Here is a 24,781-nt window from a genome sequence, read left to right on the forward strand (position 1 = left end):
AGACCGGGAGATAAACTGATTCACTACATCAAGGATAAAGTGTACTTCGGCTAATTTACCTCCAGATATTTTTGATGTAAAATGACTATTTTTGATGGCAGGTGGGTGAAAAAAAAAGAAGTGAAGAGGAGATGAGATTCCATACTAAGAAAGAGGACAACAAAAAGAATATTCCCTGACATACCCTTATAAAACCAAAATAACGTTCAGGAAGGATTTGGAATTTCTGTGTTGAGTTTGTGTTTATGCTTTAACATATAATAAGGAAAACAGGCATTTCTTGAAACCCATTAACCAATTCCTTGAGATACTGTGCAATTTTTTGTGCTGGGCTTTCAGGGTGGGGTCCTGCTGTTGAGTTTAGAGGGCATGACATGCTTTAATAGAAGGAGATCACAGACCATGAGCACTGATTGCCATTTCATCAAAAATACATCTGGAATAAACACCATTTCAGCAGATATCCATTTCTTGTTCAAAGGAGCACTCAGATAAGAACAGACCATCATGCCACTCAAAATAAAAAACCAAACAGGAACAGACAGCCTTGCAATGATGTTTAATGGAATTTTGGGGAAAAACCTTTTAGTTATTGTGAATCATTAATGTCCAAACATCCCTGGATCATGTCTGGATTCATAGCAAGATTATAACAATTTCTTAATTAGTTGCACATGCACTTCCAATTCTTGTAGAAATGTCCCAGTACTCACAGTACACTGTCCTGCGAGCATCATTTTAAGATTTACAAATGCAGGAAAACACTTCAATTTCCATAAAGAGAATTCGTTAGTCTGTTCCCAAGTACAAATGTTTAACAACTGTAAATGAAAGAATCCAGATAAATCTGAGCCCAGTATTTTAAAACACTTAAGTTACGTGCCAATGAGAATCTATATTATCCTTCACGAAAATGTGCAGCAGTAGCTCAAAACTAACAAAAGACAACCAAAAATGAAGTATGACTTGCCATCTAACACTCATTCACCTCCCTATGTCAAACACTGTGAGAGTGAAAAGCTTCTGAAGAATATCTAACCTGTATTTAATGCTAAAACAGTTAGTGCTGGAACAGGTATTAAAAGAGAAAGCTGGAATACGTTTTAAAAGACAGTAAAGCTACTTTTACAGTGCAGGAAAACTGATGTGTGTACAAACATTAAGGTAAGACAGGGATCTTAACAAATCAAATAAAAACAAGAAAAAAAAGAACAAAGTATAAAAAAAAAATTGACATTTGATTGGTAAAAACAGTAGGATAAATACAAAGGTAGTTGTAGTCCACCAAGTGTTTATTTTTTTTTTTTCTTTGTCCTTTCATTAAAGGACATCAACTTAACTTAGTCTAACATTGCAGGTTCAGGGGTGCCATGAAATGCAGTGTTATTTAAAAAGTACATTCTAATAGAAAATGAGAAAAGCTACTGTACATACAGAAATTTAAGCCATACAATCATAACCATCACCATGGTAATAGAAGAACAGAGAGCAGTTCAGACAAAGCTATAATCCCTCACCTGACGGCTCCCCTTTTCTTCCCCCTTCTATTACATATTTCTAGTCATTTCTTTGCTTGTTAACCCCACATTTGGAAGAAATGAAGGACACAGGGTGGGAGCGTGGGGTTTGGGGTAGACAAGGTGCATTCCAAAAGAGGGACTTTATACGTTACCTGCCAGAATGTTATCAGTCTTATCACATATAGTAGAGTAGTACGGTGGCTGGCCGTCAGAATCGTCCCCATGTTGGGGTGAGAGGTGCATGGGGGACTCAGCATCCATTTCCTCCATAGCGCCTGGGTCTGTCTTACTGCACAGCATGTAGTGCTCGTCAAACTCAGCATCCCTCTCTGCGGGCTCCCGAATCGGCAGCAAATCTACTGGGCAGCCCAACAACTCATCGCTGTAGGCGGCAGCTGCTGGCAGGGTGAGCTCCTTGATGAAAGAGGGATCCTTGGCTTCTTCCGGAAGCTGCTCTTCATTTTCCAGGCTAAAGATGCCTGGGCTCTTTCCACAGCTCTCAGCCATAGAGTGGGCATTGGAGATGGATGCGGAGCAGTCAAAACCGTAGGAGGCCACAGAGTTGGCTGACTGAGGCGTATCACCATCTTCCTCTCCAATCTGTTCAGGAGCCTCCTCATCTTCCTCCAGGGCAGCAAGGTCATGAGGGACTGTGGCGTTGTCATCAACTGCAACATCCGGTTCATTTATTTGCATCTCACCCTCTGTATCACTGGCCTCATCACCAGAGGTTGATGGTGATGATGGTACAGAGGCTGGTGCCGTTGCGGCGTCACCCAGCACTTCGTCGGCTGGCAGCGTTTCTGCCTCTTCCTCCTCCCCATCGCCTCGCTCAAGGTGAATACCCAGGTCCTGCTCCATGTCTGTTTGCATGGCAGGGACTGGCGTCTGCTGCTTGTCTGATCGGGATTCTACACCTGAGCTGCTGTCGTAATCTCGAAGCTCTTCAGGTGTGCTGGTCTCACTGCTGCTATGGGCGGCCAGGGCTGTTCCACTGAGGGTGCTGGACTGGGACATTCCAATAGCAGGAGGAGCCAAGATGCATGACTCCACTGGGACTGAGCCTACTGTCTCCTCTTGGATGTCAGTTTGAGGTTCTGAGGCCTGAATCAGGGGTGGACTCATGTCCAGAAAAGCCTCAGCTGGGGATTTGGGTGGTGTATCTGGATCAGCTGAGAATGTGGTGGTTGTGTCTGGATCGGCTGGGAATTTGGTGAGTGTGTCTGGATCTTGAACTCTGAAATCTGAAAGCTTTGATTCAGACAGGACGGAAGAAGGCTGGGCCCAGGTATCGGAGAATGGATTGGAATTACTCCATGCTGCTGTCAAAGGCATAGATGTTTCTGGAGCAGTGTGACCCACGCTGCTGAGATCTAGATGACTCTCCTCTCTGTAATCATCATTATCATCATCATCTTCTTCATCTTCATCTTCATTACCATCATTTCTACAAACCCCAAGTTCACTCTCAGCCATGCCCTTGTGGACCATCTCCACATCTTTGTCTTCTTCCTCCAAATCTTTCTGTTGCTTGTGATGCTCATCATCATGCTCTAATTCCAGATCCAGGTCTTTCTTCAAACGCTCTTCTTCTTCATCCTCTTCTTCATCTTCACTACCAAATGACTGGATTCCAGGAGGCCCCGTGAATGGCTGTTCCTTGTCCGCCTCAGTCATGATAAAGTCACCAGTCTCTTTAGCACTGCAGCTGTCTTCAGCTTTTAAAGGAGAGGTCACTTCTGAGTCCTGTTTCTCACTGCTGTACGACATGTCTTCAGCTCTTAAAGGAGAGGTCACTTCTGAGTCATGTTTCTCACTGCTGTACATGTCATCTGATTGCATCATACCCCAATCAGAGCTGGCAAAATCTGCCACACCCTTATTAAAGTCAACTTTCTCTGTTTGGGTCACTAATTCCTGTATGCCAATCTCTTTTACTTCATCTTCCTCCTCATCCTCCTCGTCCTTCTCTTCCTCCTCCTCCTCATTGTCTTCATTAATCTCTTCTTCAGCTTTCTCCACCGCCTCCTCTCGTTCTTGCAAGGGGGAGACAGGAGCTGCAGTTCTGATGTGATCCCTTTCAGTGGAGCCCATCAGATCAAAGTCTTCGATCACATTCTCTGCAGCAGAGGGAATCTGTATATCATCCTGATCTTTTTCATCATCCTGCTCACTTTCTTCATCGTGCTGTCTTTCCTCATCCTGCTCCTCGTTCTCTACGGTCGCAGAACTGGGGTACAGAGAAGAGCTTTGTGCCCATGGTTCAGCTGGACCCTGTGAACCCAGAAAGGGAGCTGAGCTTGGGAGCTCATCTGGCATGGATGGTGGGCCAGTGGGAGAGGATGGTGGGGACAGCACTGTGGTTCCCAGGGGAGACACAGCAGGTACTGGCTCCTCCAGACTGACCAAGTCCACTTCAGCAGCCAGCTGAGACATGACATTGTCATCTTTATAAGTGTCCATGCTCTGATGGACACTCTGGGGGATGTCCTGGGGATAGACAAGCTCCACCTCATCAGAAGTAGGAGAAATAACAGGTGTAACTGTGTCTTCAGGTTCCTCTTCAAAAGCTGGAGAAATGACAGGTGAAGCACTTTCTACAGTTGCCTCATAAGAGGTAGCGGGAATGACAGATGCATTTTCTTCGGATATTTCATCAGAGGCAGGAGGAATGACTGGTGAAATGGATTTTTCAGGTGCCTCATAAGAGGTAGGGGAAATGACTGCTGTAGTTACATCTTCAGGTGTTTCTTCAAAAGCAGCAGAAATGACAGGTGAAACAGTTTCTTCTCGTGCCTCATAAGAGGTGGGAGGAATGACAGATGTAGTTACATCTTCAGGTGTTTCTTCAGAAGGAATGACAGGTGAAACAGTTTCTTCTCGTGCCTCATAAGAGGTAGGAGGAATGACAGATGTAGTTACTTCTTCAGGTGTTTCTTCAAAAGTAATGACAGGTGAAACTGATTCTTCTCGTGCCTCATAAGAGGTAGGAGGAATGACAGATGTAGTAATATCTTCAGGTGTTTCTTCAGAAGGAATGACAGGTGAAACAGTTTCTTCTCGTGCCTCATAAGAGGTAGGAGGAATGACAGATGTATTTAATTCTTCAGGTGTTTCTTCAGAAGGAATGTCAGGTGAAACTGTTTCGTCTTGTACCTCATCAGAGGTAGGGGGAATGACAGACATAGTTCTATCTTCAGGTGCTTCTTCAGGCCTGAAAGATGTAACAGACTCTTCAGATGTTTCCTCAGTGACAGGAGGAATGACAGGTGTAACTTTGTCTTCAGGTGCTTCCATAGTGGTAGGGGCAGTGACAGGTGTGGCCATTTCTTTAGAATCCTCTTTAGAGTCCTCACAGGAAGCAAGAATTGAAGTTGTAAATGAATCTTCTAATTTCACCTCAGATACTGCAGGATTGACCTGGGTAGACAAGTCCTTAGGTGCCTCTTCAGTGGCAGCAGGAACAAAAGCCATAGCTGAGTCTTCAGGTGTTTCCTCAGAGGTCACCAAAGAAACAACAGCAGCAGCCGCAGTAGTGGCTGCAACCACAGCAGGTACCACATCCTTTTTCTCAGCCTCTGTGGCTGCTGGCTCTGCAGGCTGGGAGGCTTTTGGGCCACCCTTCAATGGCATTGGGGTGCTACTGCCAACTGACTTCTTTGGGCTGCTTGTCTTAGTGCTGGGCTTGCTGCCTGTGGTCTTAAGGCTTGCGCTGACCTCCTTGGAAGGTGTTGCTTTGCTCTCCTTGGGTTTGCTAGTCTTAACATCTGCCACCTTGCTGGAGGTGGTGGGTTTTTTTGTGGCAGATTCTGCCTTGGTAGCAGAGGCTGACTTAGGGGTGTCAGGCTTGGTGGTCTTGGTTGGTGCTGGCCTGGTAAGCGGAGAAGAAGTGGGCTTCTTGGCCGCTGGAGTAGATGGCTGCTTACTGACATCTAATGAAAAGAGAACATTTAATGTCAACTCAATATCACAGTTTCAAGTAGAAATGAATATAAGGATTTGTAAGCTACTAAATCAGGGGTGCCCAAACTTGGTCCTGGAGGGCTGTTGTCCTGCAGAGTTTCACTCCAACTCCAATTAGACACACCAGAACCAGCTAATCAAGCTTTTACTAGGCATACTAGAAACTTTCTAGTAAGTATGTTGCGGCAAGTTGGAGCTAAACTCTGCAGGACACCGGCTCTCCAGGACTGAGTTTGGGCACCCCTGCATTAAATATTGTAAAATGAATGTAAGTATTTTATGAAAATTCAGCTGAAATATGTAAATATTTACCATGTCTAAAATATCATTATTCACATATTACAGCACAATATTACTGTTACAGTGGGTACAACTGAAGTTCATGCATGCATTTATTGTATTCCATGAGATGCCCACCTTTCTTGACAGGTGTTGTGGTCTTAGGAGTGGGAGTCCGGCCAGCAGGGGGCGCTGTGGTTTTAGCAGGAGAAGGTTTAGCAGTAGCAGATGGCGTCTTGGGTGTAGCAGTAGTTGGCCTGGATGTGCCTGTTGATGTCTTGCTGGCAGTTGTCGGTGTCCCAGGCTTAGGGGCAGCAGGGGAAGAACGGGCAGCAGGAGCAGTGCCAGCAGACCTGCACATAGCAGACGTGACGGGAAATTGAGAAATCATTACAGAGGAAGACTGTCAAATCTTAATAACAGGTAGGGTCATTAAGCCATTTTTAGGTCTGGCTGCTCTTATAGTAGCTTGCACAACTCTGCAGTAGGAAACTTCCATTGAGCTAGGACAAGGACCTCCTGCATTTAAAAAGCAGAATGCCAGAAGAACACAGGAAGGTTCTGATATTAGTGTGTATGAGTTGAAGTCTGTGTATGACTGAAGTCTCGACTTCTTCAGACATTTCAACCATTGATGATGGGTCATATATCCCATTGCAGTGAGTCAAAGCTTTGATTAGTCACAGCACAGAAGGCCTGAGGGACAGGCAGATAGCTCGAGAACACAACATGGAGTTGTGTTAATACTAGCAAAAACATTCTTTTTGAGAAATCCCCTCCCCCAAGTTATCTACCCATAATGCCACTGTTCTATCCTGGGGTGTCTGACTCAGTGGTAATACACATTCTGCTCTGATGGGGTCTAGTGTCTGTCCAATCTGGTCTAGTATGAGCTCAGCTTAACACACGGCAATGACTCAGTACATGTCCAGGTCAAGTCTGAGTAAGCTAACCTAGATCCTGTGGGCCTGGCAGCTTCTGATTTCCTCTGTCTACGCTCCACTGCATGTGTCTCTCCTGTTCTAAATAAAGAGCTGGAGAGCACGAGGCAGTGTGCATATCAGTGCAGAAGTGAGCACCATGTAAATCTTTCATTGTGTTGAGTAAAAATAACCATGCAAATCCCATTCAGGCAAATAGCGTGGATCTTGCTAAAACACATGCTCCAAAAGTTCCACATTTCGTCGGGATGGGCGGGGATGACATTCTACAAAATTGTGGGGTCCTATATATTCAGTATCAGGTGAGAGAGAGGGAGAGAGAGCGATCCAGCAGTGAAGGCTCTGGAACAAAGAGGCCAAGTCTATAAACAGATAAACCTGACAGAGGAAACCACACATGAATTAATGCAGTGGTGTGTTGTAGCTTCTCGACCTAGTTTCACTTTACAATAACACCTACTTAAGCACACAACCTGGAACCTGGACATCAGTCTTTAAGCCAACTTGATAATTAGACCTGTGTACAGTTTATAAAGAAGCTGTCTGACTGAAGTCTTTGCAGTTCCTTTTTTAACCACATCTCCAGATCTAACATTAAAGGATGGCCAATATATATATATATATATATATATATATATATACTGTATATTATATATTATACTATATATATATATATATATATATAAAACATATTCTACATAAACCATTATCATAAAATAGGATGAGCTATAGCACCAAAGATTTTACCTGGATTCTCCATGCTTGTTCTCCCTTACCACATGACCTAATCCTAGATTTAATGACTTGATTTTACCAAAGTCGAAAAGTCACACAGCACTAGGTAGAAAGAAAATAGTGATTTAACATATTATGGAAAATAAATAAATCTTTATTGCTCCTAGATTTGCATTAGAATTAAACCCTAAAAGGAGAGCATGCTCTTAGATGATAAAAAGAGAATGAGAGCGATGGAGCGAATGAGAGGTTCTATAAAAATCTTCATCTTAATCTCAAACATAAAACCAATATGAATAATCTACAGTGACAGGATGACTCATATAGGAAGCGAACACACAGAGATGAGCACCAGCATCATTCTTTTGGAACCCAAGCAACTGAGTGTGAGTTAAAGACAGTGTGGGAGTAAAAGAGCAACAAAAACCTCTTCAGCATTCAATGAAGGCATACAGTGACCAGGTGCCATCAAGTTCCAAAGATGGCACAATGAAAAACCCAAAACAGTAGTTCATATGACTTGTGCACTATATTATTTGTTTTATTTTTTTTATGGTACATTAATAGAATGCTGGTACCACACTATTGTCCTTGCAAAAATGTAAATCTATTCCTCAACAACAAGCCATCGCATTGCACGCCAAGCATTTTTCTGTCATATCTGTGCCATGGTTGGGGGCAAATAATAATGCACATTAAAACCCAAAAATGCACTGAAGCTTAAAAACAATCCAAGCACATTTACACATGTGCATTTGCTTTAAGTGCTTCAAGCTAATGGCACGCCATTCAAGCATTTTATAGATAGCTCTTTGATGTTTTTCATGAGCAAAGGAGAAGGCTGCAGTCTGATTGGCTAATAAACACTGTTTAACTTGCCGTTACATTTGTGAGTGGCAAAACTTCCCCTGAAGCCACAGCAGCAATGAGGAAGACGACCTCCTCCTGAGCCAGAGACTGGCAGACTATGGCTGATGAGATTTTAATAAGGCACTCTGGCCTGAAGGGACTCTTTAACCTCAATAACAAGGTTCATGTCACTTCAGGATAAATCCTAATGCATTGGTAAAGCTGTAATTCAGCAGCATTTGATGAAATTGTGTCTACCTGCTGGCACTCACCTGCGTGCAAATTTGCTGTGTTAGCTTAATATAGGCCAACAGTCATTCATCTGAACAAGATTTGATTTATGTACTTTATCCTGTCAGCAAAAATCAAACCTGATTTTTTGGCTTGCATTGCCAAATCTTTGTCAAATCAAAGATACCGGTTCACAAAAACTCTTCAATAATTGTGTCTTTAATACTGTGCCCTGTGGAAAAGACCAAAAATTATAAATACCCAGACAGGATTTATATATTATAAACAAATTTAAATGACATTGTCATCTTGTTCTGCTGTTGTGTCCTCTGAAATAAAGTCATACAGATTGGGAATTACATAAATTGAAGTAAATGATCACAAATACAAAGAATTTTTAACTATATATTCTTCAAGGCTTTCAAAATGAAAGAAAATAAACTATTCTAAAAAAAAAAAAAAAACACACACACACATCAAGCCACAGCCAGAGTGGATAGTGAAGACAAATATGCATGTCCAAAGTCCAGTTATGTCAAACTTGAGAAGCGGGACACCAGCGAACATGCACAGCCTAGGCAGAAATCTGACAAGCGAAAAACACGTGAAGCACTGCAGCAAAATCAGAATCACTGAAGTGTTATAAACCATCCATCAAGTTGGCTGTTGGGAAACACGCACGCTCCATTTGGAGATTAGATGCAGTGGCTGCAATAAAACATCTCTCTGGAGGACTGAACTCTATCATGAACTAATGAATGAGAGAAAATGGGACAAAGAAATACAGAAAGGAGCAATTCATTTATGAGAAATGACTCGGATGGTTTGGCTGCTGGGCGCGCCCTTTACCAACCAGCCCACAGTTGTTACATCAGTATGACGTAATCATCGACAGTAAAAAGCTCCTTCGTTAAGGTTGCGCTAATAATTCAGTCAATCAAAATGATTAATATTTTTGGCCAGTTCTGTCATGTCTGCTCTGCTCTAATGCAGCTAACACCCAACGCAGGACTCACACTTTGCACTGCTTTTATAATTGATGCAGTTCCGTTCGGTTCCACTAATAGCAATTGCAATCCTGCAGATTTCATTTAAAGCTTCGGGTGGCAAACACATATCATTAATGCCAAAGGCATGTTTTACTTATTTAAAATTCAGTAGGTTCAATAGATGCAGAATTCCCTGCAGTACCTCTACTGCGGAAGGCAGGACGCACAAATGGTTGGATGTGTATATGCACATTACACAAACACTCTTCACACATATACACAAATACGAAGAAAAAATGTGCCGCACCCAAAACTGAGTCATATTTTACTGAACTGTGAAGTAAATGTTAAATTGACATTGTTAATGTTGGTGCTCAAATGTGCAAATTTTGACCAAAGTAGCATTAAGTATTTGTCAGACTAAAGATGCCCATTGGGTCAAAACACAAACTCCTGCGCTAATTGGATGACTTTTCGCTGCTGTTTAGTGTTTGAGCTTTAAGTTATAATGAGGCAGAAGCAGAAAACAAAGGCTCTGGAAGGATTCCCCAGATTATCTTTTCTAAACCCAGTGACTGAATATACTGCAGTGCTAATAGTGTCGACTGTGTTTCTTTTTCAAGCAGTGTGTGATGTTGTCTGTGTGCGGGACAGCAGCTTTTATACTATAAACACCATTAATCATGAAATAAACTTCCTGCTCAGCTGTATGACGTGGGACGAGAGATGCTACATGTCATGGCAGAGCTCTGTTTAGGCGTTTTTTACATTGACTGAATAACAACTTAGAACAACCTTTTTTTATGCTGTTTTTGTTGTTTTCTTTGCCAGGTTATTCTTAGTTTTTTTTTATTGTTATCAACTAACTAAAACAGCACTTGATTGCAGAGCTTCTTGGAACAAGAACCTGAAACATCCACAACTTTGACAGACCCACTTTTGTACATTTTGCTTTCTTTAAGAGCACTGAAAGAAACATAATGCATCTCTGTCAAAATTTAAAGAGATTAGCAAAAAATGCATGATTGTGCGACCAAGTCTCACATTACAAATGTTCACAAAGTCATGCAAACATTTCTCCCCCACCCTCACATGACGTCATGAGTCTGAGCTCCTTTACAGGCCCCATCGCCTCTATAAACAAGCAACAAAAAACTCCTTCACTGTTCATGGCTGACTGCAGGCATCTCAAATCAGCTCCTGTGAGCTCTATGTTGTGATTCCCAGCGTGACTCATATTGTCTCCCTGCACAATAACCATCCTAACATCTCTGTGCATCTGTCTTGGATATCTGGAAATCTGCATTATATCAGCATCTCCCCGTGTGAAATTAATGTAGGGGCTGTTGAGACTGTTTGTCCTCTTGTGGAGACTTTGGGGAGAGTCCAAACTTTTCCCAACAGGAGAGTCTTAAACTCACTGGGGAGAGTTTAAACTCTCTACCATTGGGCATTTTTTTGTAATCAGGAATTTTAGGACTGTGCCAGTTAATTTCCTGGCAAATGAAACTCTTTCCCTTTCAGACTTAGAATTGATGTCTAATGCTTTAAGTATTTAGTGAATGAGGAGTAGTGATTGTCTGCCAGAGACGTGGACTGCAAAGTGAGGCTGTATAAGCCATGCCTAAAGGACACTGGAAAAGAATGAACTACTGAAATGGCCCACACTGGAGAATTCTAATTAACATACCCAGTCTGGGAGCTCAGTTTGTGACATTCCCAATCAATGAGATGCTCACCTGGTTGTCTTGGCAACTGGTGGCCTATCAGGTTTGGGAGAGCTAGTGGTGCTGGTCTTAGCGGTGGATGCAGTGGCGGGTCTTGGAGCTGGAGCTGGAGTGAAGGATAAGGTGAAGGGTGTTCAAGAGAATTAAAACAAGAAGACAAATACAGACAGTTAATTTGAAATTTTGATCAGAGTCAGTAAACTAACATACGGCCTACATAAGGGATCTCCAACCCTGCTGCTCAAGAGCTACTGTCCTGCAGAGTTCAGCTCCACCCCCAATCAAACACATCTAAAACAGCTAATCAAAGTGTTCACGGTTACTCTAAAAATACAGGCAGGTGTGTTGAATGAGGGTTGGAGACCCCAGGGTGTTCTTGAACGTGGTTAGGAACCACTACTGTAATCAATAAGCTCAGATGATGCTTTTGACTTACCTGCAGTTTTTGGTTTAGACTTCAAACCATTAGCTGGTGCAGCAGGGGCTTTCTTGATGGGCTGCGCTGCCCCTGTTGATTTCACGCCATTGGCTGGAGCACTAGCAGGTCTCGCCGCCCCCACAGGCTTTTTCTCAGCCACCTTGGTTGGGCTCTTGGTTGTGGGTGCAGGAGTAGAGCTAACTGGTTTTTTAGTGGCAGCAGTGGTTGAGGTCTTCTTCTCCAGGCCTGCTGTGGTGGTCTTTTTGGTGAGGCCGTTGGCTTGCGTCTTCTGTGCCCCGTTTGTCAGGCGGCTTTGGCCAGTGGTGGGACGGGAGCTGGTTGTAGATGCCTTGGTTCCAGCGGTGGCCGTCTTTGTTTTGGCAGGTGCCTTCGTCTTAGCTTTGGGATCCACAGGCTTGTCCTTTCCGGTCTTGTTGGTTGCCTCTGTTTGCTGTGGTTCACCTTCTGTTTGCGTTGCAGGCAAAGCCTGGTCCTGAGCTTCGCCCGCTGGTGCCACCTCAACCGCAGGACCTGCATTTAATGCTTCCATTGGCTCCATTGTTGCCGTGTCAACACCATCCGGTTTCATCTTGTCCTAGTCCTGGAGGTCCGTCTCAGCAAAAGAGGAATCAGGAACCCAGGACTCAGTCCACTAGTTGGAGTCTACTGCTATCAGACGGCTATGGCTGACCTGAAAACAAGAGCAACAAGAGTTGTAGTCTGATGTGAGACTTTAGACAGTAAACAAACAACAAGTCTGAACAAGAGAGAAGTCTGCAGCTCCTCTCACTGGCAGACAGACCTAAGAGAACAATCAGATAAAGAGTGAGGTCTTAGAGAAAATGCTTAAAAAAGAGATTAGGAATGAAGTAAAGAGCGTGCTGTGCTGAGGGAAAACAACAGCTGATTCAGAGCTCAGAGCTTGTGGATTTATTTAAACTGTAACCAAACTGAAATAAAGCCACACAAGGAGTTGCCAGCTATTAGGAGTGATGACTGGTGTAAGATTACAGCTGCCATTAATACAGTTTTACAGATTAAAATTCAGTTTTACACTTGGCAAGACATCTATCATAAGGCTTTTCTGGTGCTATTTCATGTGTAAGAAATCTCTTGGTTTTCAAAACCCTTTGGGGGAATTTCTAATTGCGAACTACTAGCAAAGCAGCAATGCCAGATGCATTACCCACAATGCCTTACTGAAGCAGATGTTGTTTGCATGATTTAGGAGCCGCAGCTCCGCAGCAAAGTTCATACAGTGGAAGAGGCCAACGAGAGGAAGTGGCTTGGCTCAAGAGAGCATGGGAACTAAATAATGGAGTCAGTCAACAAACACTAAAAATGCACACTCATAAAGCGGACGTCAGTGTCACTGGACACCTCATCCACATTATATTCCAGAGCTGCAGATTCTTCAATTGTTTCTGAGGTTGAAATTCATTCTCTGGACTCATTCTGCCCATTCTCTTCAGTCAGTCCTCACACAGATGGTCCAGGCAGCTGAGCATCCCAAATTAGAGAAACTTGGGGGAGGGGGACAGAGAGAGAGAGAGAGAGAGAGAGAGAGAGAGTGATGGAAAAAAGAGAGAAAGCCCCGGAGGAAAGAACCCATTCTATATATGCTGCCAGACATGAGAAAATAGAGATGAGAAGATATATTGTCTTGGACAGAGATCTATCTATGGCCATTGGTTACTGATAGAAATTGTGCACTTGAGAACATCAACAATGACGACATTGACTTGCAAACAACTGTTCCCATGGCAAATGAACAATAGTATTTGTGTCAAATGAGGGAACTCTGGACACTTAGGGTGTTTTCAGACCTGCAGATCATTTGCTCTGTACCGAAACAGGCACAAATTGGTGCAGTTCTTGGTGCAGTTCGGTTTACAACTATGATAACGAATTTGCTCAGAATCATACACTGCTTGCTTTTTATGTAAAGCATTACTGTTATGAATTGCGATATAGTGTGGTTCGTTGGTTTGTTGGGTCGGATTGCTTTCTCACCACAATTGAACCAAAGTTCATTTTCAAGTAGGCTGAGACACCTCATTCAGGTGATCTCAGACTGTTTATTTTGCTGTACCGTAGATTTAAGTGCAAATGCCATGTTTATATGTGCCTAAATGAACCAAACTAGGAATGCCAATATCTGAAACAAACTAGCCAGATGTGAAAATGCTCTTGAAAAAGTTAACATCTAAGCCACTCGAGATGAAATATTACAAGTTGCAGGACACAATACCTGCTTAGTTTTACATTACACACAAAAATGAACTATACGGCCTGATTAAATTATGAACTTATGAAAAAAATATGAAATTATGAAAGATTTTAGTCTTCCAGACAAACACAACCACACAGAACATCACTTCTGAGACCTCAAGGGCTGTTTTCTTTTAAAAACAGCTCCTCAAGATCACGTCTCTCTATTTTAATATTCCTTGTAAATACAGGCTTTGTTGCATCCACTTTACCCCTCCTGGCTCTTCTTTTCTGTTGCTATTGATCCTGTTTAGAATGATAGATGGGAATCGGCCTGTGAGAATGTCAGGTGGTGGAGAACTGCAGGGATTAGAGGCGTAAAATAGCCTTGTTCTGAGAGGAAAACACACACACCGTCACACGGCCTTACGACCTTAATGATCCTGCTAAGGGATATAGACTGCTTCCTCTGCATGTAAACAACAGTGACCCTGGGGGGGTCAGGAGCCTATGGTGTCCATCTAATTCTGGGGGGAGGATATGACCTCTGCTGACTTCTGATAGCCTCTATTCTAAAGAGTGGCTGATGTTGACAGACAAGTATGAAATAAAAAAAGCATATGAAAATTCAATAATCAAAGTTTGAGGGAAGTGGATGGGGGAAATGCATTTGCATGAATCTGAAGCACCAACTAGAGATATTTCTAGAGCCCTTGCTTTAATTTTTATGATATAAAGTAACCTTATGCTATGCTAACTCAAATTATATTTCTTTTTCATTATCCCTTATTAATTCTTGTCTTTATTAGAAAACCTACAACCTCTGGATCACAAACTGAACCATGGCTAATTGTGGTTATTTCATATAATATGTCAATACTCCCAGTTTGTGTTTGAAAACGACCAGTTTTGTCATAATTACAGCAGAAATACTAAAAAGTGGGCCCTTGAATCAAAAAGATCTAAGAACTACTGCTTTAGGAATGGCCAAATCAAAAGTGCAAAAAAATTATGGTGTTATTTAAAATGTCACCTACTACAAAATACATATTTACAGCCTTAAAGAGCACAAGATGGACAAAAACCATAAAAGACAGGTGTGGAGGATTTGTGACCTTACAAAAATAAGACCCATCGTACCCACAAACCCTCTTACCCACAAACCCTCTTACTGGCACTCCGTCACTCTCAGGGACAAACCTGCACACGCCTAATGCTTAATGCCTCATCCAATTATTGTAACCAATCCTGGTGCAGGAGCCTAATGCTCCTGAAAGGATGACTCTGCGAAGCGTTCATCCTTCAAAGACCCACATATGATGTAAACAAACGCTGCAGACACGACACACATCTTCTGGAAGCAGCATTTTTGGCAGGTCTCTCGTGATGGTGTCTTTAAATTCTCCCGCCACAGAACCGCAGATCACCCCTATGCTAATGGGGTCATTGTAACGGCAGAATGCACTTTGGCCTCTTTATCCGAGGTGCAAGCACAAGACGCCCTTGTGCATTTATGCGTGCATAAATGCATATCCAAGTGCTGCATTGTGCCTTAAAAAGTCCCCCGTGTGCAAAGCTTGCTTCTCACAATCAGCTAACCACTGCGGCACAGCGGGTGCTAACAGGCTAATGCCATCTTAGCTTTAGCCAGTCGGAGCCAAACCGACATGTCTAATAACTGGAGAACAAGAAAACAAACAAACCAGCAAACTGCACAATCTCAATGGCTCACTATAGGAAATCGTTTTTTCCCTCTAAATTGCAATCAATAGAGAGATTATGAAGGGAGGAAGCGCAAATTTGCACACCGCAGAGATGCTGCATGAATCGCATGGCTTCTCCCGGCTGTTTGCATGCTCTGAGGATGCCATTGTTGGCCTCAGATTTGGCGTTTGGTCAGAGGACTGTCTAATCAGTGGTAATTTGTCACAGTTTAGGATTTCACATATTAAATTTGTCCGGCCAATACTCCATTGTACTTCTGCAGAGATGATGCACACTATTAAATATCTGTATTTAAATATGTCTGATATTTTTATTTAATTATTTACTTATTTCTGAGTGCAGCATCTTTATGCACCCTTCCAAACCCCCCTTTTGCTTGTGCCCTCCGGAGGTTGCAGAAGTTTCCCTCCACCCCCGTCTCTCACTCTAAAACAAGCGAACACTAGATCTATTCAGCGACGACCACCGCCACAAAGAGAGGGCCACTGGGACTCACAGTTTGCTGGTTGAGGAAGAAACACTGCTCTAAGGGGAAAAGGTCAAAGAGTTTGAGAGAAAAACGGCAATCGAATTCATCAGGCACCTGATTCTCAACCCTCAGATTAAAGCAAGAATAAACCTCACCTCAGGTCTATAAGCTAACTAAATCCATTAAAAACCACAGCAGGGATGAACCAAATACAAATATAAATTGATTTCCAGGGCACATTAGTGGTGAATATCAAATGTATTTCAATAATAAATGCTATTTAAAATGATGGCTTTGCTCACTGACAGTTATTTAAGAGTCTGTTGTTTCCTCCTCCAAATGCAAGGCTCATTTGAATCTTTACTGTCCATTTTTTGCCTGCAGTGTCTACCCTTAGGAACTGTAAAAGTTGTGTTTGTAGCAATATCAGTATCAGTAACAATGCAGTCTACAGTACTAAAATTAATCCAAAAATGTAGTTCAAACACCCTATTCATCAAATGCTAGCCTTCTCTACAGCAGCGCAAGCAAAAGACTGACTGAAGGTGTGACTGGGGCCTGCATCACAGAACGGCTTTCATGAGTCCATGAATAGCCCATTGGCTGTTGGTGTCCATAACACAAACAGAATTACATAATAGCACTCAAGAACGGACGGCGTCTTAGACGCATCTGTGTGGAGATACTGGTCCCCTCTCTCTATCTGCCGATCACATGACTCTCTGAACGGCCCATTATACAGCACACACACGCCGAGATGAAGTCGACCGGCCCGAGGCGCATTGCAATGAAACAAGTCACCAAAGAAGGGATTGTTGGGGTGGCGGCCCTCGCGGAGGAGTGAAAAGGGGATAGACACACATGGAGGCACATGACAGGACCGCTGCTGTCCGAGCTGACAAAAGCCACTGTAGTGCCCCCGCTGTGGAGATTGCGATCGTGGCCAGCGCATTCCCAAAACACCCTTGGCCAAAGGTCGGAAAGCCGCTCTGTCCAACTCACAAAAACAAATAGATCGGCCCATTCTGCAGAACAATCCATAGAGGACGCAAGCCGAGCGAGGAAAGGAAGGTAGTGACGTCAGGATGTAAGAAACCACTTTGGGACCCTCAGGGGGATGATGGAAACAAAACCAGTGGTAAACCGAGACTAAACTAGCTGTGATTGAAGTTTTCTTTCTTCCCCGAGGCGCCAACAGCTTGTGTGGCAGATACCTGGACAGCATCCAGGTGATGGGGAGGTAATCCTTGTACTGTAAGGAAGATTTACATAAGTTTTCTGGAACATATGCTACTCCAGGGCATGAGACACTCAACAACTGTCTGGGATGCAATAGATTAGTGACCTACACAAGAACGCTTAGGGGCTTGTGTTCTCTTTTATGGTGACAGAAAAATCTGTTGAGCTTTCATGCAAATCGTTTGCCTTCTCCTAAGAAAATTTGCATTAACTCACAAAAATACTGCCTTTCGCTCTTTTGCAATACTTTTGATTTCCCCAAGAAACTTTGCAATCTTTTGCAAAATGCTTGCCCTCCCCCAATAAAATCTTACATTCACCTGCAAATCTTTTGACTTCCCCGAAGAAACTTTGGGTTCATTCATTTGCCTTTCCCCAATAAAACTTTGAGTTTGCTCACAAATTTGTGCCCCAAGAAATTTGCATGTCTGCAAAATTTTGGAAATTGCCACCACAAAATCTGAATTAATATCACACTGTTTCATTTTGCTGCAGTTCATCTAGTGCAGGTGTGCCCAATCCTGATCCTGGAAATCTATGTACCTGCAGAGTTCAGTTCCAGGGTTGCTCCAGCACACCAATCTGTAATTTTCAAGTTCTTCTAAAGATCTTAATGGCCCTTTTCCACCAGCAGGAACCGGGTGCTAGTTCAGAGTTAGTGCTATTGCCGGTTCGGACTTGGTTCAACTGGTGAGTCTTTTAAGAACCAGTTTGTTTTTCCAAGAGCTAGAGAGCCACCACAGAGCCAGGTCCTACGTCACTAAATATGTCTTATTTTTCCTAGCAACACTAATGTGGCAGTGGCAAAAACACCAGGCTTGCTCGAGAAGCATTGGCACCACACAGACCAACCAGCGCACGACACTAAAGCACCACCAGAGCGATTGGAGAGCAGATGAGACAACTCTTTAAGCGTTTCAATTGCTCTTGCGGTACTTTGACGACAAATGCCGACTGGTTCACGCAGCACTAACACATCTTGAACAAGCCTAATATCCACAAAGGCTTTGCAAACCAACATCAGCATCCAAACACGGTGAATCCAACATGTTCATGTTTAGCTAATGTTTAAAAAAAACCCCTGTCTTTTTAGTCCCGGTAACCCCGCCCCCAGCCCTGGCGCAAGCAGTTCTTGCTTCTAGTCCAGCAATGTTTTGGCACTACTTACGAACCACTTTTCCTGGTTCTGAGCTGGTGCTTTAGATGTCAATAGAGAAAGAAACTATTTGAAACTAGGTTTCGGCTCCAAACCAGCACTAGAACTGCCTTTGTGGAAAAGTGGTAAATGAGCTGGTTGTGGTGTGTCTGATTTTGTGGCTATATCTGAACTTCACAGAAAAGTAGGTCTCCAGGAACAGAATTGGACACCCCTGGTCTATTGTTTTGTGAAACACAAGAGGACACCTAGTGTAAACAGCCCCTAAAACAGCACTATAATTGGATTAAATGCAATAAAACAGTGTCAAAGCAGGGTCACACGACTGAAGGAGCTGGTACCAGCACTTCTGTCCACCCAGTGCACAGCAGCAGGAAACATCACAACCAGCGGCGGACCAACACGGTCCCCTGGGGACAGGGAGATTAACACATGACAGAGCTCGTTAACTCGGGACAAAGCATGATGCTAATCCTGTACAATCCTCCGATGGACACCCGCGGAACGGGATGCACACAGGACACGGCCAGATACGGGTGCCAGCCAGCATGCCATGCCACCTGGCCAAGAGAGTAAGAGGAGAAATGGTGAGATGAAATGAGATAAGACAGATATTGATCATTGAGAGAAAGTGCAGGGGTCACAGCACAGATGGGGGAGTTGGGCAGTGCATTAGCAGAGCATGTGGCCACACTGAAATTGGGAGGTTTTGGGCGTAAAGGGGCCTTTTAACTAATTTGTAATTCGAGGAGCTGCTTGATTCTATTATCTACTGCATGCACAAAAAAGCTAAAGAGCCAAATTACATAAGAGCTGATAGAAACCAGCTGGTGGGGTTCGATCAATGACATCTGATAGTGTGTGTTTGTTTGTGACAGCATGGCCACAAACGTCATCTGCAGCAGACAATAAACATGCCCTTCAGCGAACAGGAGGAAGTGACTGACACACACACTCTCCACAGGAAATGACTGTACCTATAAGAGGATTATCCTACTGCTCACAGCTGACCAGCACCTTCCAGATGGACTCTGAGCCTCTGTCCTGACTCAACAGAAAAGTTCATAATGTGCCCACTGGCGAAGTACGAATCTACATGAAGGTGCTGAACTTACATACAACCAAACATTGGTATTAGATGGTTATAATTTGGGATCTAGACTGGTAATCCAAAGGTTTTACATTGAAACCTCTGCAGAAGTGTTTGTCCTTCCGCTACTGTGGTTCTGAGCGAAAGTATTCAACCCCTGGTTGCTCAAACTAGACTTTCTCTGTGATTAAATACTTTTAAGCTGCTTTAGATGAAGAATCTACTAAATAATAATGTCCCAGAGTAGATTTATATTGCTCAGAGGTTGATCTTTCAGTGTGTTTCATATCTCAAATCTCTTTCCAACAAATTTTCAAGAGAAATTGGTTATTTCTGGAATACAGTAGGAATTGAAGAAGCAAAAAAAAAACATTCTGATGGCAGTTCTGATCATTTGATTTTGAAATATGTGACCCTGGACCACAAAACCAGTCATAAGGGTAATTTTTTGGAAAATAAATAAAAATACATAAGCTTCCCATTGATGTATAGTTTGTTAGAATAGGACAATATTTGGCCATGATACAACTATTTGGAAAAAAATTTAATCAAAATACTGAGAAAAATCACCTTTAAAGTTTGCCAAATGAAGTTCTTAGCAATGCATATTACTAATCAAAAATTAAGTTTTGATATATTTACAGTAGGAAATTTACAAAATATCTTCATGGAACATGATCTTAATAACTAATGATTTTTGGCATTTTTAAAAAATCTATCATTTTGACCCATACAATGTATTTATGACTATTGCTACAAATATACCCATGCTAAAGACTGGTCCAGGGTCACATATAAGAATTATTTGAGTTCTTGTCAAATAAATGAATGAGGGAGCAAATCTGAGCAAAGTTTGACACATTGAGCTTCTGAAACAAGAGACAAGTGAGATTACTGTGCTATTTTTCTCTAAAACCTGTGATTTTTTAAAAGTCCCATTGACTTACTTTGAAGGAAGGACATGGACCATGTCCAAAATTACCAAAATGACACAGAGACTTCAGACAGACAGTAAAACATTCTAGAAACCATATAGCAACACATTGAAACCACTCTGAAGATTTTTTTTTTTTTCAGGAAATGTAAAAATATAGTTTATATTTACTTCCACTGGGAGTTTGGATGCATCTTAAACTGCTGACAAACTGCAGGTTTTATGAACACTTTGAGGTTGATGCTGAGAGAAATTTGTCTCACGCCTTCGTAAAATAGGTTGGCATTTTTCACTGCATGGAGGCCTGCGGCATTAAGACGCCTAGTTTTCAGGACAGATTATTTTAATATGGAATTCAGACACTGCAAGGATTCTTACAGCATGTGAACTTTTGCGTTTATAAAAACAGCAGGTCAATACATCTATCAGTAAACTGCAGCACCCGAAGCAATCTGTGGCACTCTCAAAGACACCATTCATTGAGTGACATCTGCCAAGACTGGAACAAAGGATACTAAACCAAAATGCACCAAGACAGGACTGCATGTCTGCTCCGATATAATGTTGCTCCAGACGGAGATTAACACAGCAAGAATGCTACAACTGCACAGCAGACATGTTTACAGAAAGCTGAAGCGTAACCGCAAAACACTCCCCCAAAAAAGAACCCAGAATGCAACAAACCCTTCAAATTACCACAGCTGCAACACAGTATCCCATCCTAACAGAGCCAACTGTCCACTGCGACAACTGCTCAGCCTCTAGGGTGCTATCTTTACCGGAGGAGGGAGCACTTCAATATGAGAGATTTATCAGAAAACGACAGATGACACAGGAAAACCACTGTAACTGCATCTTGGGACTGCAACGAGCGTTCACTGCAGAAGGTTCCAAATAGGGTTTTTTGTAGCGATCATTTTGGTTCTTCAAAAAACCTTTCAGTAAAAAAAGTTCTCAAAAGAACCATTTTAAAAATCTGAAGAACCTTTTTTTCTCTACATTTTGTCAATGGAAGGGTTCCATGGATGATAAAGGTTCTTCTTGGAACCCATAGTGCCAATACAAAAAAAAAAACCAAAACTTTATTTTTGAGCAAGCCAATGGTGGTGGGCCAAATAATGCATAGTCACATTCTCTTATGTCTCTTCAGATAATCATAAACAAGAATTTGACCTTTCTGATGTCATCTGCTCTAATTTCTTCTCTAGCGAGTCCCACCCCCATTCCTCATACAGTCACTACCCATCATGCCATGACACATTTGTAATTGCTGGCAATGCCTCCCTCCAAGAGCCTAATCCCTGAAGGCTGGAGACAGCTACAGCATTGTATCAAGATCATAATATGACAGAACAATGACAGTCAAACAAAAATGGATCTGAAATAATTAGAGAGAATTGTTCACCGTGACCTTCAGCAGTGACTCGCATATTACAACAGCTTAAAATAGCCTTTATTACTAAAATGATCTCTCATTTAGACATATAAATAACTAATATGTACTTCTACCCATAATTATTCACAATATACCAAACAAAAGCAGAAGAGATAGATAATGATGAAGCCAAACTGGAGCGGTGAGATGCTGGCCGCAGGGGGTTGAGGCATCCGTCTTAAACCTTTTGTTTGCCGAGAAGAGAGAAGGGAACTATTAAGCAAGACAATAGGATGAACTGACTTACAAAGCCAAGATTTAGCAGCAGGAGAAGCCAAACCAAGCCGCACCTGCTGCGAAACGCATCATTTTGACTCCAGTTGCGCAGGGAGCAGAGCCAAGAAACCACCCTGTTGATTTTCATTGTCCCTAAACCACGAGAAGAAAGAAAATACCAACATAAAACTAATCAAAATGACCCCACAGGACCTTTGAATAGAGTTCACCCGGGATCCTCTCTAAACTCAAAGTACATTACTAAAAATCCAGTCAGATTAATCGCCCTTGTCGCTTTTTATATGGAGAAACATCAATACTTCACAGTAGACCACTGAATGATATCGAGCAGCTGGTTGATAGATGGTTCGTATCTTTCAGAAATGGACCGGCGGGCGTGTATTTTGGCAGGTTGGGTCGTTTAATTAATTCCTGCGGTATCATTATGAGGTCTGATACGCATATACCGGTCCACATCAGCCTTATAACGCTTCTAATACGGTTTTTTAAAAAACAATATCTTTAAATCATTTTTAAATACATGGGACAGAGTACGAGACTATATTTTATATACTTACATTCTAATATTTGGCAAATATGACCCAGAACAATATAGCCTACATATACCGGCAAATTCAGTCACTGTAATACATATTTGGACCACGGCGGGTTTTATATATTATACGCCTATAGAGCGAACAATAGACCGGGTCAATATTGTATGGACCGAAAGGGTGAATATATTAGGCTATATGAATGTGGAGCGGGCGGGTGGAGGAGGCGCAGAACAAAAGACTCAAGCGAACGGACGAGCGGAAAGTTTCACTGCTGGGAAACGCACAAAACACAAACCATGTAGAAAAACCGTGTTATAATTTCTTCTCCTTTGTCTGTCAGTGTAATACATGTCTTCTGAGCGACTGTCCGTGGGTACATTCGGTCACATTTACGAGTGGGTTTGCCGTCACCGCCCAGACTTCCACCATTGAAACGGACTCAAAGGATGAACAAGGCAACACTGGATAAAAGGAGACAATCCATGCCGGTTAACGAGCAGTTAAACGCTAAAATAACTAAACCGGTTGCGTGTGGTAGATTTAAGGGTGTAAATCAAACCGGTGTGAAACCTGATCGCTTCAGTGGCATTTTCATCTGATGATCTCATTTATTCCGCCGGTACTTCTATTATAATGACCAATGTGAACACGAACTCATAAATATTCATTTACATATCAATGCGTGCAGTCGTAAATCATGCTGCTGAATGAAAAGCGTTTATTAAACTGACACTGGCATTAATTCTTCAGTTTAATTAGTTGAGACACAGTGAAAAAGGCTTTTAATAAATCACCGATTCTTACCGAGTCTATAGCGCTTTTCCTCCAGCAACGCCCAGTCGGTACTCGCGTCTCCTCCCGTTTTTTTCCAAGCGGAACCCAGCGGGAAGCACTGCGAATCGAGACAAAAACCGGCAACGAATGTTGAGATTAAAAACCAGTAGACTGAAGCTCTGACGGAGGCAGTTTGGAGCTGACTGACTGTCTACCGGCGGTAAAAGAGATGCGCGTCTCCTGGCAGCAGAGAATGAAACGGCGCTCGGCGATCCGCGCACGCACGCGCACACACTCTGCGGTCGCGGACGAGCATTGAAAAGGATGAAAAGCGCGAGCGGCTTCGGTTTCTCCCGCCGTGACCAATCAGCTTTCAGACTGAGATTTATGCAAATGAGGGATGATGTCATCGCACAGGCCACCCCGCGTCCTTTCTTTTACGCGCCGTCCCTCTTCTTTTCTATCGCACTGGACCCCTGTGCACCCCCTGCCCCCCATGTGCCCACCCCCACGCCCGCGTTCCCGCCGTTTCTTTTCACTTTCACTCTTCACTTGCACTAGTGCACACAAGAGAGACACGGGGGCAGGGCTAACTAAAACTTACACAGTTACAATTTGTGTTTCTTGAAATAAAATGAACGCTAACTGAAATGATTAATAAATGTTTTTGATTTAGCTGCCAGGCAACATTTTTCTTTTTCTTTTAGTTTAAATATTAAAATAACAACAATTAAACATGAAATAAAACTGACACACTAAATATACTAAAACTTTTAGAAAATAAAATGAAAACAAACACAACAACTCTAAAAGTATTAACTAGACACTGAGTTTGGCAGACAACTGGATTTACTGCAGGGCACACCTTGAACATAAAATGGCGTCCAATGCAAAATTTGGCCCAGCTATATTCAAAATTATTTAAAAAAAACTGACAACTGATGGATTTTGGCAGCATTTTATCCTCCTCTTTAAAAGCTGACACACCTATTTACTTTGCTTTCATGACTGTGCATGATTATATCATTAGCCACATTTTATTATTTACACTTTCTTTTTTTGCTCTCTGTGAACAACATTATAGATTTGCAACCGGGCCAGTTGAGAAGCACACACCTTAATAGGACTGGGGGTAAAATAGTAAATTAAAGATCTTCTGGGTTAGCATTTAAAGGTTTACTTAAACACAAGGGAGATCAGATTTCAGACAGACACCTGTGTGAGCACATTAACCTCTGCTCCTCTATAGTGGACGGGTTGAATGCATGCTCACAGGCGTGCAAAATACATATTTGTCCAAATATCCGAATGTGGTTTGGTAGC

At 42.5% G+C, this 24,781-nt stretch overlaps 1 protein-coding gene across 1 annotated transcript; it reads right to left on the reverse strand.

The window, feature by feature from the left end:
- Positions 1-1,274: 1,274 nt before the first annotated feature.
- On the reverse strand, positions 1,275-23,793 carry prr36b (proline rich 36b). Its single transcript, XM_051106577.1, has 5 exons — positions 23,489-23,793; positions 11,671-12,343; positions 11,247-11,340; positions 5,901-6,115; positions 1,275-5,452 (listed from the first exon to the last, which is right to left on the reverse strand). Exons 2-5 carry the CDS (start codon positions 12,239-12,241, stop codon positions 1,662-1,664), a joined length of 4,671 nt encoding a protein of 1,556 aa, XP_050962534.1. The 5' UTR covers positions 12,242-12,343; positions 23,489-23,793; the 3' UTR covers positions 1,275-1,661.
- Between the last annotated feature and the right edge of the window lie 988 nt (positions 23,794-24,781).

This window comes from Labeo rohita, chromosome 3 (genome assembly GCF_022985175.1).
Source record: "Labeo rohita strain BAU-BD-2019 chromosome 3, IGBB_LRoh.1.0, whole genome shotgun sequence".
NCBI classification, from domain to species: domain Eukaryota; kingdom Metazoa; phylum Chordata; class Actinopteri; order Cypriniformes; family Cyprinidae; genus Labeo; species Labeo rohita.

What these genes read in the sequence shown, in the direction of transcription:
- prr36b (XM_051106577.1), bottom strand. Translation starts at nt 12,241, where the DNA reads ATGAAACCGGATGGTGTTGACACGGCAACAATGGAGCCAATGGAAGCA. An exon ending in GTCTAAACCAAAAACTGCAG is followed by an intron (nt 11,341 to 11,670) that starts GTAAGTCAAAAG and finishes CCTTCACTCCAG; the next exon opens with CTCCAGCTCCAAGACCCGCC. An exon ending in CCAGTTGCCAAGACAACCAG is followed by an intron (nt 6,116 to 11,246) that starts GTGAGCATCTCA and finishes TGCTATGTGCAG; the next exon opens with GTCTGCTGGCACTGCTCCTG.